Source organism: Rousettus aegyptiacus, unplaced genomic scaffold (genome assembly GCF_014176215.1).
Source record: "Rousettus aegyptiacus isolate mRouAeg1 unplaced genomic scaffold, mRouAeg1.p scaffold_m13_p_7, whole genome shotgun sequence".
Classification (NCBI taxonomy): domain Eukaryota; kingdom Metazoa; phylum Chordata; class Mammalia; order Chiroptera; family Pteropodidae; genus Rousettus; species Rousettus aegyptiacus.
In genome coordinates this window covers 97,928,895-97,954,569 of record NW_023416310.1, presented here as the reverse complement: position 1 = coordinate 97,954,569, position 25,675 = coordinate 97,928,895, and the positions used below count along the sequence as shown (strand labels likewise).

Below are 25,675 nucleotides of genomic sequence, written 5' to 3'. Positions count from 1 at the left end.
CCTATGTATTTCAGGGCACAGTCACACTGTTCAGCCTCTGCAAAGCACAATATACTAGACTGTGGGACTTGGAGAACGTTAATAAAATTTACCTCAGAAGTATGTGGGTCAAATGCCTCCCAGAGCCCCGCAGAGATGGATATAAATGAGTGTGGTGGGCCAGGTGTAAAGCAACGGGGAGTGATGGGACTTTGAAAACTGGAGCCCTCCTGCCTTGACTAAGGAACACAGCTGCCACTCAGCTGGTTCACCACTGTCATCAAGGTATTGAACTTGAAAACAAAAAACCAGATTTGTATGTGAAATTTTCTTATTTTTAGAATGCTAAGAGGGCCAAACTAAACATCTATAAGCTTTAAACTGCAAGTCTTCCTTTGGTATACAACTCTTGCTTTAGTGTATCTATTAGCCAGGTAACTCCTGGCAGGTGTGGCTACAAGCAAGCAACCAAACTCTTATCAAGAGAGCCAGAGGAGAAAAAAAGCAATTAGGGGGATCATTTTATAAACTGTTTAAATGTCTAACCAATATACTGTATACTTGAAACTAACCAAATAAAATTTTTTTTAAATCTAAAAAAAATGAGAGAGAAGCAGAAAGAGGCCAGCGGAATGGTGATGATAAGAATACGGTAGAAAGACCTTCAAAATCTAGGCAGGGCTAGTGTTCATTCTGATGACTAAGGGCTGGAAAAGACTCTTCTTCTAGATTTCTTTAGCAAGATTAACAGGGCAGATTCAAGAAAAAGGATTAAAAGGAGACTGATGAACCATTGAGCCATAAGTTTCAAGGCCTAGGAAGGCCAAAACTTTAACAGTCCTGACACTGCTGAAAATGATGAGCTTCCTCTTGTATCACCTTTGAACCAGATGTCAAGCTATACACACATACACATACATACACACAGAAAATCTGTCATTATTTTACAACATACTTCAGTTTTTAGCAAGAGTGATAGAAAATTGGGGCTCCCTTGTCTGATCAGCTCACCCTATTCAACAAACTAGCTCTGAGTGACTTTGGACTATTTTCCCAAATCACATCTGGCAAGCACTAAAGGAGGTTCATTCAGTCACATGAACATACTGTAAACTAGAAAGTCAGTTTAAAGGGGGTATTCTACCATTTACTAAGACCTTACTATATGCCCAGCACTAAGTTAAAGTGCCTTCCAAGCCTCATTCAAGTTTCATCTGTGAAGCACTTCCTTTTAGTCCCATTTTACAGATGAGGATGGATATACGTCCTGTGCAAAATCACACTGCTGAGAAAAGCAAAGCAGAGATTTAAGCCCAGGCCTGCCTGGCTCCAAAGCGCATGCATTATTTCTGACTCATTTCTGTGTTTCTGTTCTTAGTCATGTGTCCTAATGGCTATGCCTTGGATACTGAGAGAATGAAGCAGGGGCAAAGAAATTATCTTAGCACAATGATCAGCATGGCCCCCTTCCCAAGGGAAGGCTTTCATGATCAAGGTGAGAAACCACATTTCCAAAAAATAGACAAGCAAGACTAGCCTTTCTCTGCCTGGGCAGTGTCCTGAACAGGAGAGAAAGACCAAAAGGTGAGAGCGGCCTGCCAGCCCTTGGTCACCTGCAAAGTAAATCCCATGTTCTGGTGCCCCCTCAGCTGGCTTCTCAGGGCTCCCATCTATGCTGAATCCTCAGCACCCTCTTCTCCTTACCACCATCACTCCAAATACCAATTTCTTTTCAATTGACTGTCAAGAAATCCCAGCTAAGGTGTTAGCTGACAACGCCTTACCATGTCACACTTCCTTGTGCTTATATCTGAATAAGAGATTCTTAAAGATCAAAGCCTTCAAGATCCAAGAGAATAAATATCTAATGGTAGGTTGATAGACGATGTGGCAAAGACAGACTGCCAGGGCAACATATTGGGACAAGAGTGTGCTTAAATTGAGCCCTAGAAGCAGCTACCCCCTTACTAAAAATAAAAGCTGATATTTATTGACCATCCATTGACCTTACTGTGCTAGTCCCAGTATTAAGTGTGTGCCCTCTCTCCCCCTCCCTCCCTCCCTTTCCTTCCTTCCTTCCTTCTCTCTCTCTCTTCTCCTCCCCCTCCCCTCCTCCCCTCTCCTTCTACCCCCCTTCCTCTATATATATAATCACATTTAATCTATGTGAAAATCTTAAGAGGGGTTACCCGCTCTGTTTTACAGATAAGGAAACAAAGCTCAGAAATAGTCAAAATGCCAAAGTAAGTGGTAAAAGGGAGTTAACCAAGGGTCTGTGCTCCTTCCAATGGATTCCACTACCTCCTTCATTACTCACCACCTTTTTGAAGGCCAGTATACCACACAACCACAATCACTTCAGAATCCACACTGCCCCTAAGATGTGTTACCCCAGAGAGGTACCACAGCAAGAGCCAGGAAGGGAGGCTGGCTCCAGATGATACCCTGATACACACAGCCAGCCTTTCCTGGGTGGCCATTAATTTGCACAAATGCCCTTGGGGAGAACAATTCCAGGTCTCCAGGAACACTTGCCTGGACTCCAAGCTCTAAAGAATTATAACCACCCCCACCTCCTCCACTGGCCATTTTCACTGTTGTGAAGGTGGCTGGCGGCATAATTTGGATTTTAAATGCCATCAGGACAGCAATTTTTTTGCTATGAGAGAAAAGATGCTTCAACTCCTACTTGTGCTTAGCACATGATGAAAGATTATGACAAATGGATACAGCTTAGGAACAGACAGAAGGATAAAAGCAGCTTCTGTTGATGAAAGTCAGTATTAACATTTTTTCTGAGACTAGACTCAATAGAGCTAATATAAATGGGCCAGAATAATTATGACTCTGAAAGCTCATCTATTTGGTTGGACTATTATCCAAAAGGGACTTACTAACACACAGTTCTTAAGTAAATTCATCAGCATGCTTTGTTAATTGTGCATCTGCTAAAGCTCATGATGGGGAGCACCCAGATCCTCATGAGCTGCAAGTTGCAGGGGAACACAGCCCTGATCCCTTGAAATACTTGGGTGCTTTTCTGAGCCACATTATGCCAAAGACAACTTGAGTCCTCATGCTGTGGTCAGTCCCACCCTCTAGGGCCACTGAGATCTTCTCGCTGTCCTTGAAGGAGAGGCCAAAAACCCAGCACCAACAAGATCTTAGAAAACATTAAAAGTTCAAAAGGATTCATGACTCCTAACTGTACATTCTCTCCTGCTCTACAAACTGGGGGAAAAGGCAGAAAGAAAACAAATGACTTCAGAGAGAAGGTAGAAGCTTGCCATGAGCCAGAGGTGAACCTCAGCTGAGCTGGACTGTTATTAAATTCATCACAATTGTCATTTGCACTTCAAGGCCCTCCTGCTCCAAAGCCTCCAGCACTTTACCAAACATTTAGTGGGAGCCCCTGGGGTTGGGGAAAATAGCCAGGGGAGGGTGAAGCTGTCAGAGCTGACAGGCAAGGCTTCTCAAGGGAGGGGAAAGAGGGGGCACTGGGAGCTGGTCAAGGGCAGGCTGTTGCTGGGGCAGGCCAGGGAAACAGGGCCAGAAGCCTCAGCATGCTATAGCCAGGCCAAGCTCAGGACTTTCTCAGGCATTCTACTCCTGCCTATGGCAATGACAGAAGCCCTAAGCAATGAGGTCTAGGTTAATAGAGGCCTGCAAAGAACAAGGACATGAAGACAGATGGAAAGAGGATACAGATAAACTGAGGAAGCACAAGGGGAGTATAAGAAGAAACATTCTTACTTGAGCTTACCACACACACACCCAGCTTTTGGGGAGAATCCTGACTTTCCCAGCTCTGCCACATACTGGCTATATGATTTTGGCCAAGTTACTTAATGTCTCAGCTTTAGTCTCCTCCTCAAAATGAGGATAATAATTGTAGTTGTCTACTTCGTAGTGTTGTTGGGAAGATTAAATGAGAACATATACATAAAGTATTTAATAGCAATGCTTATTGTTATTATGTCATTAATATCATCATACTTTCCCCAAAGAGAGTTTAAAACAGAGGCCAGAGGACTTCGCAATAGAGAGGAAGAAGTACACAGACTCTATGACCCAGTGCTGGCCACATTCCTATAAAAAATAAAAGCTCACCCCATTCCCACAGTAGTCCTGGTGGCAATGGAGTCTTTCTTGGACCCAACAGGGATCCCTCTACTAATGAAAAGATACTTACTGGGTTCTGATGACTGAGGCAGAAGATGAAACAGGAAGCCATCAGCAGCCCAAGCAGCATGCCGTGAGGAGCCATCCTAGATAGGGGCAGGCCCTCGGGAGGCACAGAGAGACCTGACAAATGTGAAAACAGAAGGTAAACAGGAAGCTAGTGCCTGATCCTTCAGCACTGTGATTCCCATGATGTCACTGGTTCGATGTCAGATGTTTCCTACTTACAGGCATCACAGGTCTTCTACTACAGGGGTAGATCTGAAGTAAGCCTCCATCTCCCATAAGGAGTCCAGTTAGCCATGGGGAGATATGTCTTTGTTGGAACTGAGTCAACCAGGACGCCTGCATGAGCTATAACAGCCCTGATCCCTTCCTTTCTCATTATCAACTCATTACCAAGTTGTGCAGGCTGGTATTAGCTATGATAAGAAGGAAACTAACCAACTGATTTGTGTGTGGACAGACATGGGCCCAAATCTGCATGAGTCTTTATAACCATTCACTTCTAAAGCATATCTACTGTTATACCTGAAGACAGATGCCTTTAGCATACCCTAAACCAGTAAAGTTCAATATCCCCAAGCCAGAAGTCTTCACATCACTTTTCAAATCCAGACAAAGAAACCAAAGTGCAGGCTATTAAAATTAAAATGGCACAAGGATGAAAGGATGTCCCTGTACATGGCTTGGAGAGTTAATATGGTTAAGATGACAATACTACCAAAGCTATATGCAGATTCAATGCAATCCCTATCCAAATCACAATGATTTTTTTTATATATAAAGAGAGAGACCTATCTTAAAATACATATGGAATTTCAAGGGCCCAAAGCAGCCAAAAACAAAAAATCTTGAAAAAGAAAGTTGGAGGACTCACAGTTCCTGATTTTAAAACTTACTACAAAGCTACAGTAATCAAAACAGTGTGGCACTAGCATAAAGGCATATAGAATTGGAATAGAATTCAGAGCCCAGAAACAATCATGTATATGGTCAATTATTTTCAACGAAGGTGCCAAGGCCACTCGATGTGGAAAGGACAGCCTTTTCAACACACTGTTCAACACAATTCATTTTTGGACATCCACATGCAAAAAATGAAGTGGACTCTTCCCTTACACTATATACAAAAAATAACTCAAAATGGATCAAAAACCTAAAATTAAGAGCTAAAACTCTTAGAAGAAAACATAGGAAAATCTTAATAACCTTGGATCTGGTAATAGTTTCTTAAATATGACTCTAAAAGCACAGGCAATAAAAGGAAAAATAGATCAATTGAACTCCATCACAATTAAAGGACAAATTCAAGAGAATGAAAAGACAATCCACAAAATGGGAGAAAATATTTGCAAATCACATATCTGATATGAGTTTAACATTCAGAATATATACACAATTCCAACAGCTAAACAAAAAGACAAGCAACCAAATGAAATATGGGCAAAGGACTTTCTCCAAAAATGATACACAAATGCCAACAGGGATATGAAAAGATTCTCAATATAATTAATCATTAATGAAATGCAAATCAAAGCCACAATGAGATAACACTTTAAATCTGCTGGAATGGCTATAATAAACAAACAAACAAAAAGCAGAAAATAACTATTAACAACGACATGGAGAAACAAGAATCCTCATACATTGCTGGTGGGAATGTAAAATGGTACAGCTGCTGCAGTACACAGTTTGGTGGTTCCTCAAAAAGCTAAATACGAAATCACCACATGAGCCAGCAATTCCACTCATAGGTATATGTTCCACCCAAAAGATCTGAAAGCAGTGACTCGAACAGATACATCTATGTGAATGTTCATAGTAGCATTATGCACATCAGCCAAAAGGTGAAAGCAACTCAAGTGTCCATCAATGGATGAACATATTTTTAATTAGATACACACACACACACACAATAAAATATTATTCAGCCATAAAAAGAATGAAATTTTGATATATACTTCCATGTGAATAAACCTTGAAAATGTTGTGCCAGGTGAAGTAAGCTAGACATAAAAGGACAGACATTATATGACTCTACTTAAATGAAATGTCTAAAATAAACAAATCCAGAGACAGAAAGTAGCTTACAGGTTACCAGGGGAGTTACTGGGTACAGAATTTCTGTTTGGAGTAGTGAAAAACATTTGGTCAGTAAACTAGAATAGAAATCAAGTTAACTTAATCCAAATTAGCAAATGATATAGAAAAGAAAGGCAGAAAAACAAAAGACCAAAACAAAAAACCTTAGAAAAATTCAGAACATGTCAGTATTAGGCCCAGACCCTTATAAAAAATTTGTACGTTGATCACTCAGCCCCAAAACACCTCATTAAGCAATTTACTCAATAAAGGTTTAACTGAATTATGAGGGAATATATCTTAAGAGCATGGTGTTTACCTTTTCTCTTTCCTATTCCTGTCACACTACTCCATGCTCCGCCCTCAAGAAATTGGTCCTGTGACATGACTGCAGTGAGATCAAAAGCCCTGCCTGAACTCACCCCACTCTCAGACCACAACTTCTCAGACAAACTTTCCCTAAGGACATCTGGAGCCATGAAGAAAAACAGCCCTGCTGGACCGGCACTGTGCTAAAAAAGCACAGCCAAATGGAAAAGCAAAGGCTTAGGTACTATAAATAGCTGCTACACTCACCCAGCAGCAAAAGCCTTTGCTTTCTGCCAGCTTCTCCCCTCTTTTTCTGTCGACAAAATGGAACAGTTGAGTACCACATGAGCTTCCCCCAGCAACCTGGCTTCCTGGGACACCAATCACAGTGAAAGACAGTGAGTTCACAGCACAGCACTAGGTTCTGGACAGGTGCCTGGCTATGTCTGGGTATGAGGGGGTTGGGGGGCCAGGTTGGGTAGAATAAACAAGGGACAGAGGCTGCCACATAAGGAGTGAGAAGGCCAAAAAGTGAGATTCAAGTATCCCAAGATACTCTTATCCCTGCAGCCTTGGCTGTGGGGAAAAGGAATAAAAAATGGAAGTGGGGGACTCACAGCATTATCAGGACAACCTACAATAAGAGGGAACAAAAATTATCCCAAAAGCCGCAGATTTCCTTTCCTCTAGATGAGCGTGTCCATATGTACATGCATGTATACACAGAGTCAGACACTCCGTCCTGACAGCCAGGGATAAACACTGGAATTGATGCTGGAGACAAAGAAGAAAAGAGGTAAATGAGGAAGTAGTAGTCAAGGGCAAAAAAGACAAGCGAATAGGGAGGAGGAGACCCAGAAAGGATGAAGGAAGAAGAGGCCAGGGGCAACTGATACACAAACAGCAGTCTCCCCACCTCCTGAAGTGGGATGGGGTGGGAGAACATGAGAGAAATGGCAGCTCCCACAGGGCTTCCAGCACCTCTGTCTCCTGCACACAAATTAACGCCTCCAGAAGCATTTTCTTCCAATACTACAGATGAGAAATTAATCCGCAAATGGACCCTTCATCTCCCCCAAATAATTCCACTTGGGCTGCACACCTAACCAATTCATTGTCTCCACATATTTTTCCATGAAACAGGGAGAGAGAGAACATGGAGGGCAGGGAGGTACATAGGGAGTGACCTAGAAAAAGTGAGGCTAGAAAAAAGGTGTGAGACAGTTGTCCAGGCTTTGCAGGTGTACCCAGAGGGCAAGTGCAAACTCTACAGCACGAAGGCATGGATAATGGTGTCCTCTTAAGATCTGGCCTACAGCCATGTCATCTGGTCTTGGTTCTCATTCAAGATATGGCGGTAGAGAACAAGCAGGCAGTTTCCCCTGGGCTTTATGCTGAAGCTGGAGAACAGAGGGAAAAGGAGAGTAGCACACAACTATGTTCTGCCAGGGTGCCTCACCATCTCAGGCAGGGACCTAGGTGGCAGTGGCGAAAGGAAATCTCAGACTCCGACATAAATAAAGCCAAAGTCATGACATCCCAGTGAGGCACAGTTTGGTACTCTCAGCCTGAGGTTAGTGCTCTCCCCAAACCTCTTGCCATACACTAACCCTGGGTTCACCTGATCATCTGTCCCTGTGTACCCTGCAGAACCTTCCCATCATCCTTGGCTCTTGGTGAAGGACAGACTTACATCTTTACATCTACAGCTTTCTTTCAACTTAAAACACCACTACTCAGTACAGTAAAAGGGAATGTATTTCAATGTTCCACCAATAACTCTTTCCTTAAGCTTTCTTAGGCTCTGGGACAAAAGAGATAATAAGGTACTTGAGATCCCCACTTTCCTATCATACTGGCCATTTGTATGCTGTACCTCTAAACAGAGGTTGGATGCTCTCAGCAATCTGTAATGCCAGCTTACTGAAACCTACAGTAGATGCTTGAGACACGAGTAGAAAGAGGCTCTTGGACTCGCTAGCCCCTCCCTGCCTGTTTTGGAACCTCATGCCCGCCACTCAATTCAGACTGGGCTGGGGGAGCAGACTAGGCCCTGTGTAAAGAAGATATCGCCCATAACTTTTGCCTTCTCTCAAGGCAGAAAAGGATGGCAGGAAGCCAACAAAGGAAGAAGGATTGAGACTGATGGATCTCTACAAGCTTCAGAGATAGCTGGCAGGCCCCATGGAGAGTGACTACTCTCCAGTGTCCAAGCCAGACCACAGGGAGAACAGGAAAAGGTCACGGGTGTCCTGAGCAGGCAGAGCCACCTCAGTGACCTGCTTGGAAGCACTTGGAACATCATCTTATGAAATGCTCACATTCTTAACCTACAGTATATGTCCATGTATGTATCTCCTCAATTCTTTTGAAAAAAGTGAAAAGGCAAGAATTCCTGCCTTTATCTTATGAGGAAATTGAAGAAGAAAGATAAAGACATTGGGTAGAAAGTGTAGTACATGGATTTAGAGTCAGACAGACCTAAAGAGAATTCTTGGCTCTGCTAATTCCTAGCTATGCGGTATTGGACATCACTTCACTAGACCTCAGTTTCTTCACCTATAAAATAGGCATAAAAAGAGATCCTACTTCAAAGAGTGTTAGGGAGAATTAAATAAAACAATGCATGGAAAGTGCTTGGTACAGTACCTGGCACCAAGTTATGCCATCATTAGAGCAGGTATGATAACTCTCCCCTGGAGCCACAGGCATTCAGGGCCAGGCCAGGCACCCTATAACCACCCAGAGCTCCTGCCTCCTATAGAATAAATTCACCCCCTCACCTCAAAATTTATTGGGTATCTACTCCCAGAAGGTAAAGGAAATAGATATTAGAGAAAAACCTCCAAAGCTGAAAATAGAGAGACCCAAACCAGTTCTCTACTGAGCCCCAAGGCAGACCCAGCTCATTCAGTGCTTTTCCCAGCAAACTAGTGTCCAAAGAGCCAGGCCAGCTGCAGGAACAGCTGTAAAATAATCTTCTGCTTTACAAACTGAAGGTTAATGGATGAGTTCTTCTCACAGACACACATTCATTGCTATTTATGGGCTATACAAACTCACCCACATACATATGCACACACATACAAAGAGTCACTCACCTCTATATAAAGAGAAGCTCACGGCCTAATGTGAGCCAGACAAATATGAAGCTAAAGAATCAATGCAAAGAAGACAATGAAAGGACAGCCCCGACAAGAGAGAACAATGTGCAAAGGCTTAGGAAAAGAAATAGACTTTTAAAGAATAATTTGAAGGACAAGAGAAGTAAGTTTGGAGTAGTCAGGCAAACAGGCTTTCCCTCCCTAAAACATCAACTAAACATAAACTCAGCAAGTAGATGGCAATTAAGTGAAAAGAGCCTTTGAACAGCAAAAGAAATGTGGCTTCTAACCTGTCCAGCCCCTAACTGGGTAGGAGGCTGGATGTGGAGCATCCTTAAGCCACTGACCATTTATGTAATGGGAACTGTATCTGCCCCCAAATACTGAAGTCATGCTTGGGGCCAAGCAATTGGGGACTGCTCTCAACAAACCCAAGGCACCCAAGAAAGAAAGTAATTAGAGGAGGCTGTTGTAGGGTAGGGGTTCACAATAAACCCAAGCCTCTGCCTGACCAGAGAGTTATAATGCCAAAATCCACTTGTGCAGCCTGCAAGGGAGAGCCCAAGAGAGGCCTTTCCAGTGGCAACACAGAGACAAGAGTGGGCCCCACCAGACCACAAGGAACCAAGAAGGGTTACATGAGCCCAGCTGGGACTAGAGCCCTAGAAGGAGGGCAACATAGGATGGGACGAGATAGAAAGGTAGTGTTCTTGACCTCCTCTCAATACTCTGTACTTCAAAAGGTGGGAGACATGACCAGTCTTATCTCTGTCCCAATAAGAAAGAGAACAGATCTTCAAGAATGTAGCTAAGCATATTAGCAAAACCTGCAATCTCAGAGACAAAAAGAGTGGCTCCATCTAAAATCAAGTGACAAGCAGTAAAAAAAAAAATGTAAGCCCAGCCTGGACCTCTCTAGACCTATCCTCCTCAGCTACACCCTTGAAAGAATCTGAATGCTGAAAAGGAACTTAAAACTCAAATCTTCATTTTTGACTGCTAAAGATCCAGAAGACACAGAAGGCATTTAACATCTACCTACATACAGAATAACCAGAGTTATTTAAGTACAAAGCTTCAGTGGATCCAGGAAGGCTCTGGCAACTTCATACCTGTTGAAGACAACGAGGTAAAGAGGGTTAGTGCAGGACGAGAATTTTGGTGCCATCAGCACAGAGGTAATAACTGAGGCAACAAAAACAGTATCCCTGTCCTAGGGAGAAACTTTAGAGAGAAAGGAACAATGGGCCAAAAATAGTCTTTAAGTCATGGCTGGAAGACAGAAAAAGAAAGAGGAGCAAGCAAGGGAACCAGGCAAGGAACAACAAAAATAGTGCAGAATTACACATGTCAAGAGAGGAGAGAAACCTGAGAAAATCAAGTTATGGGCAATAATGTCAGATCAATAAGAACGAAGATGAGAAAATCCACTGGACTTGGCAATGAGGCAGCCAGAGGGCCTTCAAAAGAAAACACATGTCTGAAGAAATGGAGAAACAAGAGCAGAACATTTTGAAAGGTTGAGTAGGTCCACTGAAGTTTGGAAAGTTGGAACCTCTTCCTAAATCCAATTTTTTCAACATTTTCACTAGAGTCTTAATAACAGAAAAAAAACTGACTCTAATGGCCTCATAGAAAGATTCTCTGATGCCATATAATAGGTTCCCATAATGGAGCCACCCATCTACACACAGGATAGTGATGGGCACTGTCATACCAGCAGAGGGAGGAAGCAGGGAAGCAAACTCTACAAGAACAAACTCCTATCAGACACAACTCCACCTTATCTGAGCTCTCAGACTGTGCAGAAGCTTTAGTCCTTGCACTCTGTAGAGCTGTAATAGTCATAATTGTAACATTTAGAATGAGGGATGGCGAGAAGTACCCCAGTGACACCCAATTCCTCCAGTATTCAAATGCAGTATCTGGGCAGCCAAGAGGAAAATAAATTCTGTCAAACCATAATTACAGTCAACATTTATAGAGCACGTTCTATGTTTCAAGAAAAGTTCTAAACTCATTTACTTTTCCCAACAATCCTCTGATGCACTTCTAACATGTTGCTCTTTTTGCCCGTGAGGGGAATGAAATTCAGAGAGATTAAGTAACTTGTCCAAGTTCATGTAGATAGAGAGTGAGAGAGTCAGGATTTAAAGCCAGTTTCGCCCCAGAATCCAAGCTCTTTCCACAGACTATGATGCCTTTCCATTGGTCTATGAAATCAGTCATAGAAACTGAACTCATTTTATTTGCTCTGCAACAATGTGAATAAAAAGACAAACATTTTGTGTTAGGAGAGAAATCTTTTAATGAGCCTACTGGGGCCCTCTTGTGGAGAGACCCACGTTTCTGCACATTATACAAATGCATACCCTTGCACATGCACACACACACATTTTGCTTACTGAATGCCCTTGGCACAGCCTAGCCCACAGCAGAGGCAGAAACATTCAAGAGGAAGAATGCTCTTGACTCAAATTGCATCTAAGTCACTGGCACCTGTATGGCTTGACCTCTTCACCTCCCATCATTCAGGCTTCTCAGCTGTACAAGAAGCGAAAGCATCCCTGCTCCTCCACACAGAGCTCAGCACTCTCCTCACATAAACCCAATCGTCCAGCAAGAACACAGCAGAGAGGAGGGGAGAACTATATTCGGTAAAAGTTGGCTGCCAAGATGATATCCAAGCTCATTTCCAACTAGTCTATGATCCTGGCATCCCATTCCCCATCTAGGAAACACAGGACAGGAGCATTTCTACATGGAACATAAAGAAAATGGAGTCCAAAAGGTGAAGGGGGCTTGAATAAGCACACCAACAAGTGACCAGATGAATTACAGAAATACCCCAGACCTGGTCAACATACTTTCCACCAGGCCCTAGATTGCAAGCTCCTAGCAGGGAGTGGGCAAGGAGACCTATTCCTTATACTTGCTCCCTGACCCTGCCTGGGGTCATAAGAGTAATGGGCCTATGTCTGATAATAGCCAAAGTTATCAGAAGCTCCACCCTAGTTCATCTCCACTCCAATGTAATGAAAAGAAGGTGGACTCTGAATTTTGACCCAAGTCTCCTGAACTAGTTGTGGGACTTTGTGTTAACTGCTTAACCTCTCCAAGTTTCAACTCTGTCATTTAAAAGAGGACTTGACGGTATATTAAAGGATAGTTGTCAGTATTAAATGAGATGATATGAAGCATATAGCACAGTGCCTGACACAAAGTGAGGGCTGAAGAAGTTTGCAGTTCTCACTAACTATTGTTAGAGAAAAATCTGAGCAAAGGACAGGATAAACAAAAGCAGGAAGGGTTCACCCCCATATAGAACTGTCTTTTGTTCTTATAGTCAAGCTTCTCCTTGGAACCCAGCTTCCCTGAGCCACAGGTCAGCCGCACACCTAAACTACACACTAGGTAGCTTCAGAGGCATTTCATTGAAACCTTTAACCAATTAGTGGCTGGCTCTGCATCAGTGTGCACTGAAGAACAGCCACTTCAGACTGAGACAGCCACTTCAAAGCCCAGCTTCCTGGTGACTCAGGCTTGTCTTTGAATTCCTCCTGCTGTTCGCCTACATCTATGGGGAAGCAAGGAGGGCAGGAGAAGCTGGGGCAGACCTGGACTGCTTAGATTGCCCTAGACAGCATCAGCTAGCATCCAGGGTAAGAATCACAGGGCCTTCTTCTTCTCTCTCCTTTTAAAATAATGACTGGATTTCTCAACAGTTGGCACAATGGACTTTCTCTTACTTTCAAAGAATACCAGGGACTTTCACACACTCATCCACATGTCCCAGTCAGAGTTCACCATTCCTTTCCCCTGCTCTCTCCAAGCTTCCAGAGGTCAGGAACTCTTAGTGGGACTATGACAGGGAAAAAGGTGTGATTTCCAATCTACAGCTCCAAATGCAAATCAGTACGCACGCAAGCCTTTATTCTGCCAGCCACTCTGATACTATGGATTACAAATATTCAGCATCCACACTCTAGAAACAGGTGCCTCTCAAAGATATTTGAGCATTAGCCTCAGTCCCCTGAGCATACTGGGCACCATACTATGGAACAAAGCATAGAAAAAATACTATCACTGCCCTCAGGTGGTTGATGTTTTGTTCACAATTGCTGGATAGCATGGCTTTCCACATCTGAATTTCAGGCAACACAATATTAAAAAGAAAGTCTCAGTTTGATCTTAAGGAATATGCCATGAGAAAATGGATAATGTTCTGGGCAAATTGAGACATAAATTAAGACTCTGAAATGATGAGATGGACAACAATTAAGGTGCTCCCTGAGGAGCCCCAAGAAAACAGCATTTACTTACAGAAACGGCAGCAGCATGAGGACAGGTCATCAAGCACAGAACTCGTTACTACCATGTTGGCATTGGCTATGTCTTCCAGGTAAGTCAGCAACTGAAACACCATATTTTATTTTTAACATGCCTAAGAGTCCAAGACTATTTATAATCCCAGAGCCTTAAAAACTTAAAAGAAGGATGAATTTTAAAATGTACACATTTACATACGTGGGCAGAAACAAAAAATCAGATGCCTCTCAACACAGCTCAGGGAGCCATAACTCACGGCTTTCACAATCCCACCTAACACCAAAAAATCCAGGCGCCTTCTATGAGAGATGGTGGGAGGCTGGGTAGGTAGCCAAGAAACAAAGAAACCTAAACTCAGCACTTGGCAGGACAATTAAGGAGCAGAGAATTTTAAATGCATTGTTTCTGACTCTAAATATGTCTACATTTATTACCAATTTGGGATCAGAAACTACATTTAGTTCTGCCGTGACCACGCACTAAAAATATTAAGCAGAGTATTGCCTAGGAAACGGCAGTCCTCCCTGATGCAGCAGCCCCATTTCAGAGCTGACTCTGCATAGTCCCAGGGCTCCTCATCCTGGGCTTTGCTGAAAGCCCAGTTATAAGCATAACTGCCACTGCCCTGCAAAGGCCTCGCTTGCTTTTTAGAAAGCAGCAATAGGATCTAGACTAGGAACTACACAACTTCCTCATCCTCTCCAGGGCAGTTAGGTAGTCAGTGAAATTCCATTTCACAGGCCTATAACAACTAGAACCCACCTGACTAGGAGCTCCAAAAGGGAAGAGACAATGGTCCACCTAACACACTGCTGTATCTTTATTGCCCAGCACTATACCTGGCACTCAAAAAATTATCTGTTGATTAAATAAAAACAGTAATCTAAAAAGGGGGTCGACTGGAACAGCACAATGGAAATAATGTCATTAAAATAGGTGAAAATACAGACTGTGGTGATACATGAAAACAGGTACCTAAAATATTGTTGGGCAGAAGCAGATGCATAATAGCACACATAATAGTAGTAATATAAATTACTACTTTGGAAAAAAGTGTGTGTGGCCATCTCTATGATTGGGTACAAAGTTGGAATTATAAAAAGCTGCACTCAGTGGAGTCTTTCTTTCTGAAATGCTAGTCAATATGAGAAACACTTAAATATTATTCTCAGTATAGATAAGCTCCCTTGTATGTTGACTTGATCTGTTCCCTGGCATGGCTCAGAGGCTTGTTCTTGTTTGGCAACCCCAAGAACAGCCTAAGGAAAGAGAGAATACAGGGAAAAGCTGCAATCTTAAAGTCCAGCTTATCGACCTGACCCTTTTTCCAGGGCAGCTTCCAATCTGCATCAACAGTATGATTGGCCAAGATGGCGGTGCAGGGACAAAAAAAGTATGGAAAACTTGACCTGGCCCAAGGCGAGAACTTCAAATAGGTATCCCCAATGCTACACAGCCCAGGACCTACTAGACAGCAAAGTGTTAAGAAGAATAGCAGTATACCAATCCTTCCAAAACTTCAAAAAAAATTGAAGAAAAAGGGAACACTGCATAATTCATTCTATTAGGCCAGAATTACTGATACCAAAGTAAGACAAGGACACTACCAAAGAAACTATAGACCAATACTCCGTATGAATATATACATGCAAAAATTCTCAACAAATTACTAGCAAACCAAATTCCACACCATATTAAAAGGGTTATACAACTTGATCAAGTGGTATTTATCCCACTAATACAAAAGGGTTCAACCAATGAAAAATCAATTTAATACACTACATTGATAGAATAAAGGGAAAAAACACATGATCATCTCAATTGACACAGAAAAAGCATTTGACGAAATCCAATATCCTTTCATGACTTAAAAAAACACTCAATAAACAAGGAATAGAGCTTACTTCACATAATTAAAGATCATATATGAAGAACCCACAGCTAACATCATACTCAATGGTGAAAAATCAAAAGTTTTTAACCTAAGATCAGGAACAACACAAAGATACCACTTTGCCACTTATATTCAACATAATACTGGAAGTTCAAGACAGAAATTAGGCAAGAAAAAGGCATAAAAGGTATGCATATCTTATGATCTTATATGTTGAAAACCCTAAAGAATCTACAAAAAAAAATATTAAAGTTAATAAATTCAGAAAAGTTGCAGAAATAAAAACAACACTAAAAAATCAGTCGAATTTCTATACAGTAGCAACAATCAAAAAAAGAAATTGAGAAAACAATTCCATTTAAAATAGCATCAAAAAGAACAAAACACTTAAGAATAAATTTAACAAAGGAAGACTTTAACCAAGATGAAAGACATATATTGAATGCTATAAAACATTGCTAAAAGAAATTAAAGACCTAAATAAATAGAAAGACATTATGGTTCATGAAATGGAAGACTTATTAAGATGACAATACTACCCAGAGCAATATACAGATTCAATACAATCTCTGTCAAAATCCCAACAGCGTTTTTCACACTAATGAAAAAACACATCCTAAAATTAATATGGAATTTCAAGGGAATCTTAATACCCAAAACAATGTTGAAAAAGAACAAAATTGGAAATTCACATGTTCCAATTTCAAAACTTTACCATAAAGCTACAGTAATCAAAACAGCATGGTATTGATATAGAATAAACATGCACTCTCACATCTACAGTCAACTGGTTTTTAACAAGGGTGCCACTGACTAAAAATGGACCAAAGACCTAAACTTAACATCTAAAACTATAAAATTCTTAGAAGAAAACACAAAGGCAAAACTTTATGACCTTGGATGAGGCAAGTTTCTTAAATATTACACCAAAATCATAGGAAATAAAATTAAAAAATGGTAAATTAGACTTTGTCAAAATTTTAAAACTTTGGTGCCTCAAAGGATACTAGCAAGAGAGTAAAAAGACAACCCACAGAATAGGAGAAAATTTTTGCAAATCATATATCTGATAAGGGTTTAATATCTAAAATATATAAACAACTCAACAAAAAAGACAAGCAACTCAATTTTAAAATGGGCAAAAGACTTGGACATTTCTCTAAAAAAGATAAACACATGGCCAATATGCACATGAAATGATATTCAGCATCAATAATCATAATGGAAATGAAAATCAAAGCTACAAGATACCATTTGATACCTAGTAGGATGGCTATAATTAAGAAAAAAGAGAAAATAACAAGTGCTGGTAAAGATGTGGAATATTAGTACACTGCCACTGGGAACATAAAATGGCACAGCCACCATGGAAAAGTTTGGAAGATTTTAAAAAGCTAAACATAATTTATGACCCAGCAATTCCACTCCTGAGCATATACTCAAATGTCTGAAAACAGTGACTCATACAGATACTTGCATGTGAATGTACACAGCAGACAAAAGGTGGAAACCTAAGTATCCATTAATAGATGAGATTTTTTTAAATAGTTTTCTTTAAATGTGGTATATAAAATGAAATATTATTTAGTCCTAAGAAAATTCTGCTGCATGCTACAACATGCATGAACTTTAAAAACATTATGCTAAGTGAAAAAAGCCAGACACAAAAGGACAAATATTGTATAATTCTGCTTTCATGAAATATCTAGAATAGGTAAATTCGTAGAAATGAAAGTAGATCAGAGGTCACCAGGGGCAGGAAGTTATTGGGAAGGTAACGGGAAGTTATTGCTTAACAAGTTCAGAGTTCCTGTTTGGGTGATGAAAATGTTTTAAAAGTAGATAGTGGTAATGGTTGCACAACATTGCGAATGTAATTAATGCCACCAAATTATACACTTTAAAATGGTTCAAATGAAAAGTTTTATGCTATATGTATTTTAGCATACTAAAAAAGAATGTAAGATGGTCCATGAGTTGGCAATTGCTAAAACCAAATACTGGGCACATGAGCACATTAGTTTCTCTTCAAAAAATTTAAGAAAAAATGTTTTTTGTAGTTTTTTTGGTAGATATTGTCAAGGTAAAGAAGTTCTCCTCTACTTCTCAATAGATAACAAGTTTTATCATGAATGAGTGTTAAATTTTATCACATATGTTTTTTTATATCTTCTAAGATGATCATATAGTTTTCCCTCTAACCTATTAACACAGTAAATGTTATGCATAGATTTTCTAATGTAAAATCACTCTTGGATTCCTAGGGTAAGGCCAGCCTGCTCAGAGGATCATTTTTATATCCTGCTGGGTTTGATTTGCCATATGTTGCTGGTCTTCCATATACTCTCAGAATTCTTTGTACAGCTATCATAAGACCCACCAAACTGAACTGTAAATGTAAACTCCCGGAGAACACGGACTTCTTCCCCATCCACTGTTCTTTCCTTAGCTAGTGGAGTCTCTAGGACACGGCAGACACTCAACAAAAGTATGGCTGATAAATAAGTGAGTGAATGGGTGAGTAGAGAGATGAATAGGTGAGCAAATAAACACCTTACCCAAAAGAGTGACACACACTGTTGCAGATGTGCAGATATTTTTTGGGGAGACCTCAGAAGGGCTCACCAACCAGTACATAGAGCCAACTTCTCAGCTGATGGGCACTTCAGCTTGTCTGAAGCTCTGTAACCTGAACCCTAGCTCTGGACTCTCATCTTCTTACTTTCCCTCATCACTCAACAACATTTCACAGTTCAGTGCCTGCTTTCACCCAAGAGGATGCAGCCCTCACATCAAAGCACACCCCAAAGCTAGATCCTGTGCTGGGATTGAAGGTGAATGTGACATAAGTTTCAAACTTAAAGTGTTCCTCCCAACCTCACAGTTTATTCCCAACAATCAAAATGGCTTAATCCCAACCCTGATTGGTATAGCCATCCCATGAACAATTTACTAAATCAGCAGTACAGAGGAGGAGAGCAATCAGCAAGGGAAACAGATGAATTATTTCAGCAGCTGTAAATTATGAGTTCTCTTTTCCTCTTCCAAGTCCATGTTCAATTGTGTCCCACAGCTCCACACTAAACTTGGGCTTGTCAAGTATCTATGTCAACTGCAGTAACCAAACTTGAGTTCGAGAAGCATTAAAAAGCATGGATTAACTTATATTTAAATAAATGTGTTTAATGTCAACAAAAAATCACATTTTCACTTCAAATATCCCCTAATCTATTAGTTGCTTAATTAAATTCCTTAAGACCCTTGGACATTGGCACACTGCCCTGGGGAGCAGTTCCCAGGCCCTGGCCTTGGCAGGCTGTGGAGGGGGAGGAGGCCATGTCCCTGGGGAAGTGCCAAGAGAGTCCCATTCTCTTCCAGAGTCTCCTAATGAGGTAGTTTCTCTTCACAGCTCTGCTTGTCTCCACAGGGCAGGAAAAACATCACAGACACATTTTGAACATGGAAAATTGCCAAACTAGGCTATATTTTTTTAAAGTGTTGTTTTAGTTTTTTTAAAAAAAGCATACATAAACCCAAGAGAAACACTTTTCCCATCTGGTATCTGTTCTTCTTAAGAGCAGTATATCTTGAGACATTCAAGGATGTGTACAAGAGGAATACAACAGGATTCATGACAGCAGGTAGGGTCAGGGAGCTCTGCAAGATGCCACCAACCAAATCCTAGCCTGCCAGAAGTCATCAGCCTGCAACTGACAGGAGTACAGCTCAGCTAACAGTAGCATCCTAGACTGAAGCCTGCAAAGGGACTCTGGATTTCAGTGAGTGAGCTTGTGATAGAGATGCCAGCTGGATCCCAGGAAGTCTCTCCTGCCACAGTAGGCTCCACGGGGACGACTTTCCAGCTACCCTTCTCACAGCACCATATCTGCTGAAAGGGGATAACATGCCAGCTACCTGCCCAGGTAAACATATCCTAGAAACTATCTATCTCACAATAGGCCTCCAGGCAAAGCACATTTGGCTAAGAATCAGTAAGCATTTAGAGCCCACATTTTGGGCAGCAGATACTCTCAATCCAATCCCACTGGGTATGAGTAAGACAATATTATTTTAAGAGCATCAAGGGTGTGACAGATGACAAGAGCCCCAGCTCCTTCTAGCTTCCTTACAAAACTACCACCTCACCTCTTAGTTGACCTTACATTTTATCTCTATCACTCATCACCTTCCCTACACTTTCTTCTATTTTGCTTAAACAGCTTGCTTGCCCTGCCACAAAGTAGGGGGCAATTCTTCTCAATTACTCCTTCCTCTCTTGCTGCTCAGGGATTCTACCTGTGGCAGCTCTCCTTAAAACAGCCACTGCAGCCCCTGGTTCACCAGCAGAAAACACTAAAAGAAACTTGGTTAATATTAGACTTTTCACTCTAAAAGGCAACCACTCCAACAAACAACTAGGCACAAGCCCCGACTTCAGAGAAGCCAGATGTTTGGGTTGTAGCTCACAAAAATGTGGTGAGCATCCAGAAAAACAGAAGAGAACTAAGCCCACGCAGCCCAAACACTTTGCTCACTTACTACCTGCAGTTTCACACCCACGCCAAAGCCATTTCAACCCTAGATGAGTAGCTGACAGCCACGCCAATACAGAATTTTTTCAAAGACCTTGTTTATTCTCCCATATAGGAGAGCTAACAAAGAGCAAAAAATCTGTTCACTTTGATAAGATGAAGAAATCCTTATTGCCTACTATGAAACATATACCAGTTGCCACCACCTCCAACACATCTCAAGATTATTCATTTTTCAAAACATATTTATTAATATCTGCTGCATCCCAGACATGTCAGTGCCAGGGATACAAAGACTAAATAAAAAATGGAGATTAATGAGTAAATCAGTAATTATAATAAGCACCTGGCTGAAAAAGCCTGACAGAGATGGCTAGAGGGCTCTATGGCAAGAAAGAATAGATATCTCTATTAGGAGATGAAGACCAAGGAGAACTTCCTGGAAGAGGTAAACTTTAAAGATTAAAAGAAAAGGAATCGGCCACAGGCAATAAGAAAGGCATCCCAAGCATAAAAAAGAATGCTTTGTAAAGGCCTGAAGGCATGAAACTAGGAACTAACATTTATTCCAAAAACAGCTTAGGGCAAAAGACTTAATGGGGAGTGGCATCATGATACACAAGAAATCTCTTTACCAGATGGGCCAAATGAGTTTCAAACACAGAGTCCATTGTACTGTCTTAGCAAAATTCTGGAATCTCCTTTTCAGAAAAGCCCCTTGGTAAAAAAGGGAGATTAAAGAAAGCTTGCTATAAACCTGATAAGAGGGTCTCCATTGTTGAACTCGGCTTATGAACTGTTCCTTTGCCTTGCAGTCCAGTGGTTTGTTAGCCCTTACAAATTCTCAGCATCTAAAAATAGGAGTCAGTAAACAGTATCTGGAGTTGGATGGTACTGAAGAAGTGCCCGGCTGGGACCCCCAGAATAGAGGCCTCACAGTATCCCCAGCATCACCTTTCTTTAGTCTATAGCTTAACAACAGATTTTCCCCAGCAGCTTGGCCCAGAGCTTAAAACATCCCCTGCCATAGGAAGTTGCCCTGAAACTTATGATTAATGCCCTTATGCTTACCAATCGCGATCCTTCTGGTCTAGCATTCTTTCCAGACTATTCCTATCTTTGTTCCTAGGATGGTAATGCCACCAGAGGACCATGTTGCCAGTGGGATGGCTCCTCGAAGCACAACAGGTATTGAAGATCTGGCCATGCCTTGACCCTACGGAAATTTCCCTTCATCCCATTCCCTACCATTGGCCTGCCAACTAGCCCAGAAGGAATAAATGTTGAATGAATGAACAAATGAATGAAGAAATGAGCAAGGCTGAGGAGCTGGAGGGAGAGGGCAACAGGAGAGAAAGAAGGACCTGCTCAAAACTATCCTTTCTTTCATTCAGATGTCTCCAAGCCCCTACCATGTACTATGTACATGTGCAAGGTGCTGGGAACACACAAGCACTCACAGATTATGAAAAAGAAGAGGGATAGAAAAAAAAGCAATTCTGTTCATCTCTCTGGGATGGCAATATTTCCAAATACTATGTTAAAAGCACCTCCTGTTTTCCCAGCATTATAGCCATCCCTAATGGCACGCATGCAAATAAAAACTTCATTTTTTACTGTATTCCATAGTTTTGGGGGCCTTGTGATTTCTTTTCTAAGAAAAAACCTGTCATTCATCTCCTTCATTTAAAATTGATTTAATTTGGATTTCATTAGGTAGGTATGGGAGGAAAACATAGATTCACAGAGATAACTCACCCAGCAACTGGACTGTGATGAGCTCTGATAACTGCACAGCTGGGTCTCAATCCACTGTAGACAAAAGAAAATGAAAAAGTTCACAACATGGAGCTTAAACTCCAGCAAAAATGAATTCTCTTTCCACAAGTGTCTCTGTCGAATTTTCGGTTAATGTAAAACATTTTCAAAAGGAAAGGGAAGGAAACCCTAAGGATATTCAACATATAACTTAGCATTTCTATATTTTTCAAATCCCTTGCAGGAAGAAAAGGCAAAGAAGTCTATTTCTCAATCTTACTTTTCAAAACTTTTCCTACTGATTTGACACTGTAATAAAAATTTTCAATTTGTTGAAAGCAGAGCAGAGGAATGTGCCATAGCTGAGAAATTTTAAGCTGTTGTGAAAAGGCTAAGGTGAGAGCTACAGTCCTGAAAACCATTCGCCAAGCAACACAGCCTTGGGCTCTGGATCTGAGATACCAGGGATTCAAGTCTGTGGCAGGCCACATTCTCTACCCATACTTTAGGCTTTTGTACTCAGCGATTTAGAAAAGGGGAAGCTCTGCTGCAGTGTCAAAGGATCTTGTGGCATATCAGCAAATTACAAGTATAGACCTTGATTCAATGTTAACAGGGTTATTCTATAGCCAGAGCATGAATTTGATCCTACCCTCCCCTGCTTGAAAATATTCAATTGTTTTCCATGGCCCTCAGGATGAAGGCTAAATTCCATAACCGGGCCCTCCACCATTTAGCCCAGAACTGCATCTCCAGCTTTATCTCTCCTCTACCTACAGCTGGCTTTAAATTTTTTCCAAATGTCTAAGACTTCTTGTCTCCCACCTTCAGACCTTTGCACATGTCAGTCCCTCCGAGACTTTGTTTCCCCTCCTCATCTGGCAAATTCCTACTCATCCTAAAAGACACTTCCTCCAGGAGGCTTTCACTGACCCTCCCCACTAGCCAGATTAGGTGTTGCTACAGCTCCTGTACTTCCCTAATTATAGCACTTATTATACTTTCTTATATAGTTGTCCTTCTCTCCTGCTAGGCCTTAAGCATCATAATGACAGAGACCATGTCATTGCTCCCAGCTAGCTCAACGGTCAACAGAGAAGAAATGTTTAGTAAATTTTTGAAGGATGATCTAGATTCTGTGTAAGGCTCACTTCTCAGTTTTTCCTGAGTCATCCCCCAAAGCAAGTTATGTGCTCATCTCCCCTCTATCCAATCCTTACCCCTCATACTTCAGTTCTTCATGGGTTGCTCACCAAGGCCTTAACTACAAGTATGTTCATTAGTCATCTGTGCAGCAGCTGCTATGTGATGGACACAGTGTTAAGTAACTAAGATACAGAGATGATCAAGCCCCCTCTCCTACCTTCTAGAAGAAAAACCATATAAACAAATAATTGCCACATGACAAGTATCATAACATTAGGTAGTTAGGCAGGCATGAGCGACAGGAGTGAAGACCCAGCTCTGTGATCATAGAAACTTCCTTTGAAGACCTTCCTTAAGGACCTCCCAGAAACACCTCCCCTTTAGGGTTATAAATTACCCTAAATCCTAGAGCACAAAAGCCCTAAAAGCTGTTGCCCTAAAGCAGCTACAAATGTATGCACAGAAAGTACTGCCCCTAACTTCAGCCTCATTATATCATCATTATAATCTCATGACTATGCCTGGAAGTTCATAAATCTAATTATCATTGACTGAATTCTGGGTAAGCACATGCACAGTAGGCAAAAATTTATATAGCAGCCAGGTATCAGTCAAGGTGACCTCACATACAGATCATCTAGGACCTCCGATCACCTGCTCAAATATAAACAGACCTTCCCATTTCTGCTTTGTTACAGCACTCCTGGCTGGAAATCTGCCCCTCCCTTTGGGGTGTACTATCTTATCTCTTTACCTCCTAAATTCTAAAGGGCTGCAGCCTTCCTTAGCGTGTCCCATCTCCTTCTAAAATGTACTTTCAATAAATCTTGTCTACGGCCATGCAACCCTGAACATGCCTGATCTCGTCTGATCTCAGAAGCTAAGCAAGGTTGGGCTTAGTTAGTACTTGGATAGGAGACCACCTAGGAATACCAGGTGCTGTACATTAAAAATAGATAGATATCTAGATAGATAGATGATAGATTGATAGATAGACAGATAGATACACAGACAGATACAGACAGATGGATCTAACTACCTATCTTACTTTTTCTCCCATCAGAGTACTAACAAGGCCCGACCCTGCTTAGCTTTCAAGATCAGACGAGATCAGGCATGTCCAAGGTGGTATGGCCATAGACAAATCTTACTTTTTCTTAATCTCACCGACCTGTAATTCTTTGCTGCATCGGCAGGAACAACTTACAATGCCACCATCCACTAGCCACCTCCTCCTCCTCCACACCACTGGGGCGACACCAGATTTCACCTCCTCCCACTGGTGACTATAATGGAGCGAGTGGGAGGCAAGAGAATTAAGCCATTTTTCCAGGATTCCCTTTGCCCCAGTATCCCAGGCTAACTGCTCTTTATTGTTCATTATTCTTAGAAATCCCTCCAGTGCTCTTTCCCTGGGTATCTAGCCCAGATTAGACTTCTCTCCAGTTCCACATTAATTCAAATCCTTTCTGGCTTCTGCTTTCTCACCTTCTTCAGTTCTTTTCCCAGGCATCTCATTCACATACATCCCTGCCTCTGCCCTACCCTGAACCAACATGTCTAAACTACTATTTTTTTCATCTCTTCCCTCAACTGTCTTGTGTGACATTTATGAAACATCTATACTTACGCGGAACATACATAACAATGAAAACTGAGGATTCACAATGAAAAGAAGGGACGTACAAGGCCAAAATACCATAAAAAAATTAAGTGCAAAAATTAACCATCCTCAATACAACCTTCCCCCTCTACTGCTTCCTCTTGCAGATTCAAGTGCTAGAGCATCATGGCCCTCAAGAGGATGCTCTCAATTCTGTTATATTTCCAGGGAGGTTACAGCATCCTTCATATACTACCCCAGGCACTGACCCCTTGGCCTGCCCCCCTTTCATTCTCTCTGAATGCTAAGGCTACTCTATCCAGCCACATATTCACTTAATCGACATGTACTGAACACCCCTGTGAGGCAAGAATCATGTCCCCCAAGTGCGACACACACTGTCCTGTACATAATACACACTTGATTTATGTCTGAATGTCTAATAAGGAGAAAACCAGGTGAGTCTCTACTGCCCCTTGTCCAGGAATATCTCAGAGCCAAAAATATTCTGCAATGCAGCCTGAGGTCGGAGGCCCCCCAAAGCCTCTTATTCATCTAAGCCCAGACCAGGGAGACCTTCACCCCAACTAATAAGTTGCTGACACAGCCCTCCCATCAGTGTGCCAAGGAAGCCAGAGAAAACACTGTTGTAAAACACCCTGTTAATCAAGTGACCTGTCTCAGTTAGTGTAGATTTAGGGAAAATTTTTCTCAAGAAACCAGTAAAAAAAAAGGAAAAGAACAAAAATTAATG

At 41.5% G+C, this 25,675-nt stretch overlaps 1 protein-coding gene and 1 pseudogene across 6 annotated transcripts in view; one reads left to right on the top strand and one right to left on the bottom strand.

The window, feature by feature from the left end:
• SIL1 (SIL1 nucleotide exchange factor) overlaps window positions 1–25,675 on the bottom strand; it is a 174,642-nt gene that overhangs the window by 126,678 nt on the left and 22,289 nt on the right. For 3 of the 6 annotated variants that reach the window (XM_016160604.2, XM_016160601.2, XM_016160606.2), the window contains one exon: window positions 4,172–4,284. In XM_016160604.2, coding sequence (XP_016016090.2) covers window positions 4,172–4,246 — 75 coding nt within the window. In that variant the 5' untranslated portion in view covers window positions 4,247–4,284. Of the gene's footprint in view, window positions 1–4,171; window positions 4,285–6,822; window positions 7,516–22,172; window positions 22,227–25,675 lie in introns of those variants that run through there. The other 3 variants (XM_036225209.1, XM_016160602.2, XM_016160607.2) reach the window with 2 other exon arrangements.
• LOC118606129 lies at window positions 24,148–24,266 on the top strand (annotated as a pseudogene).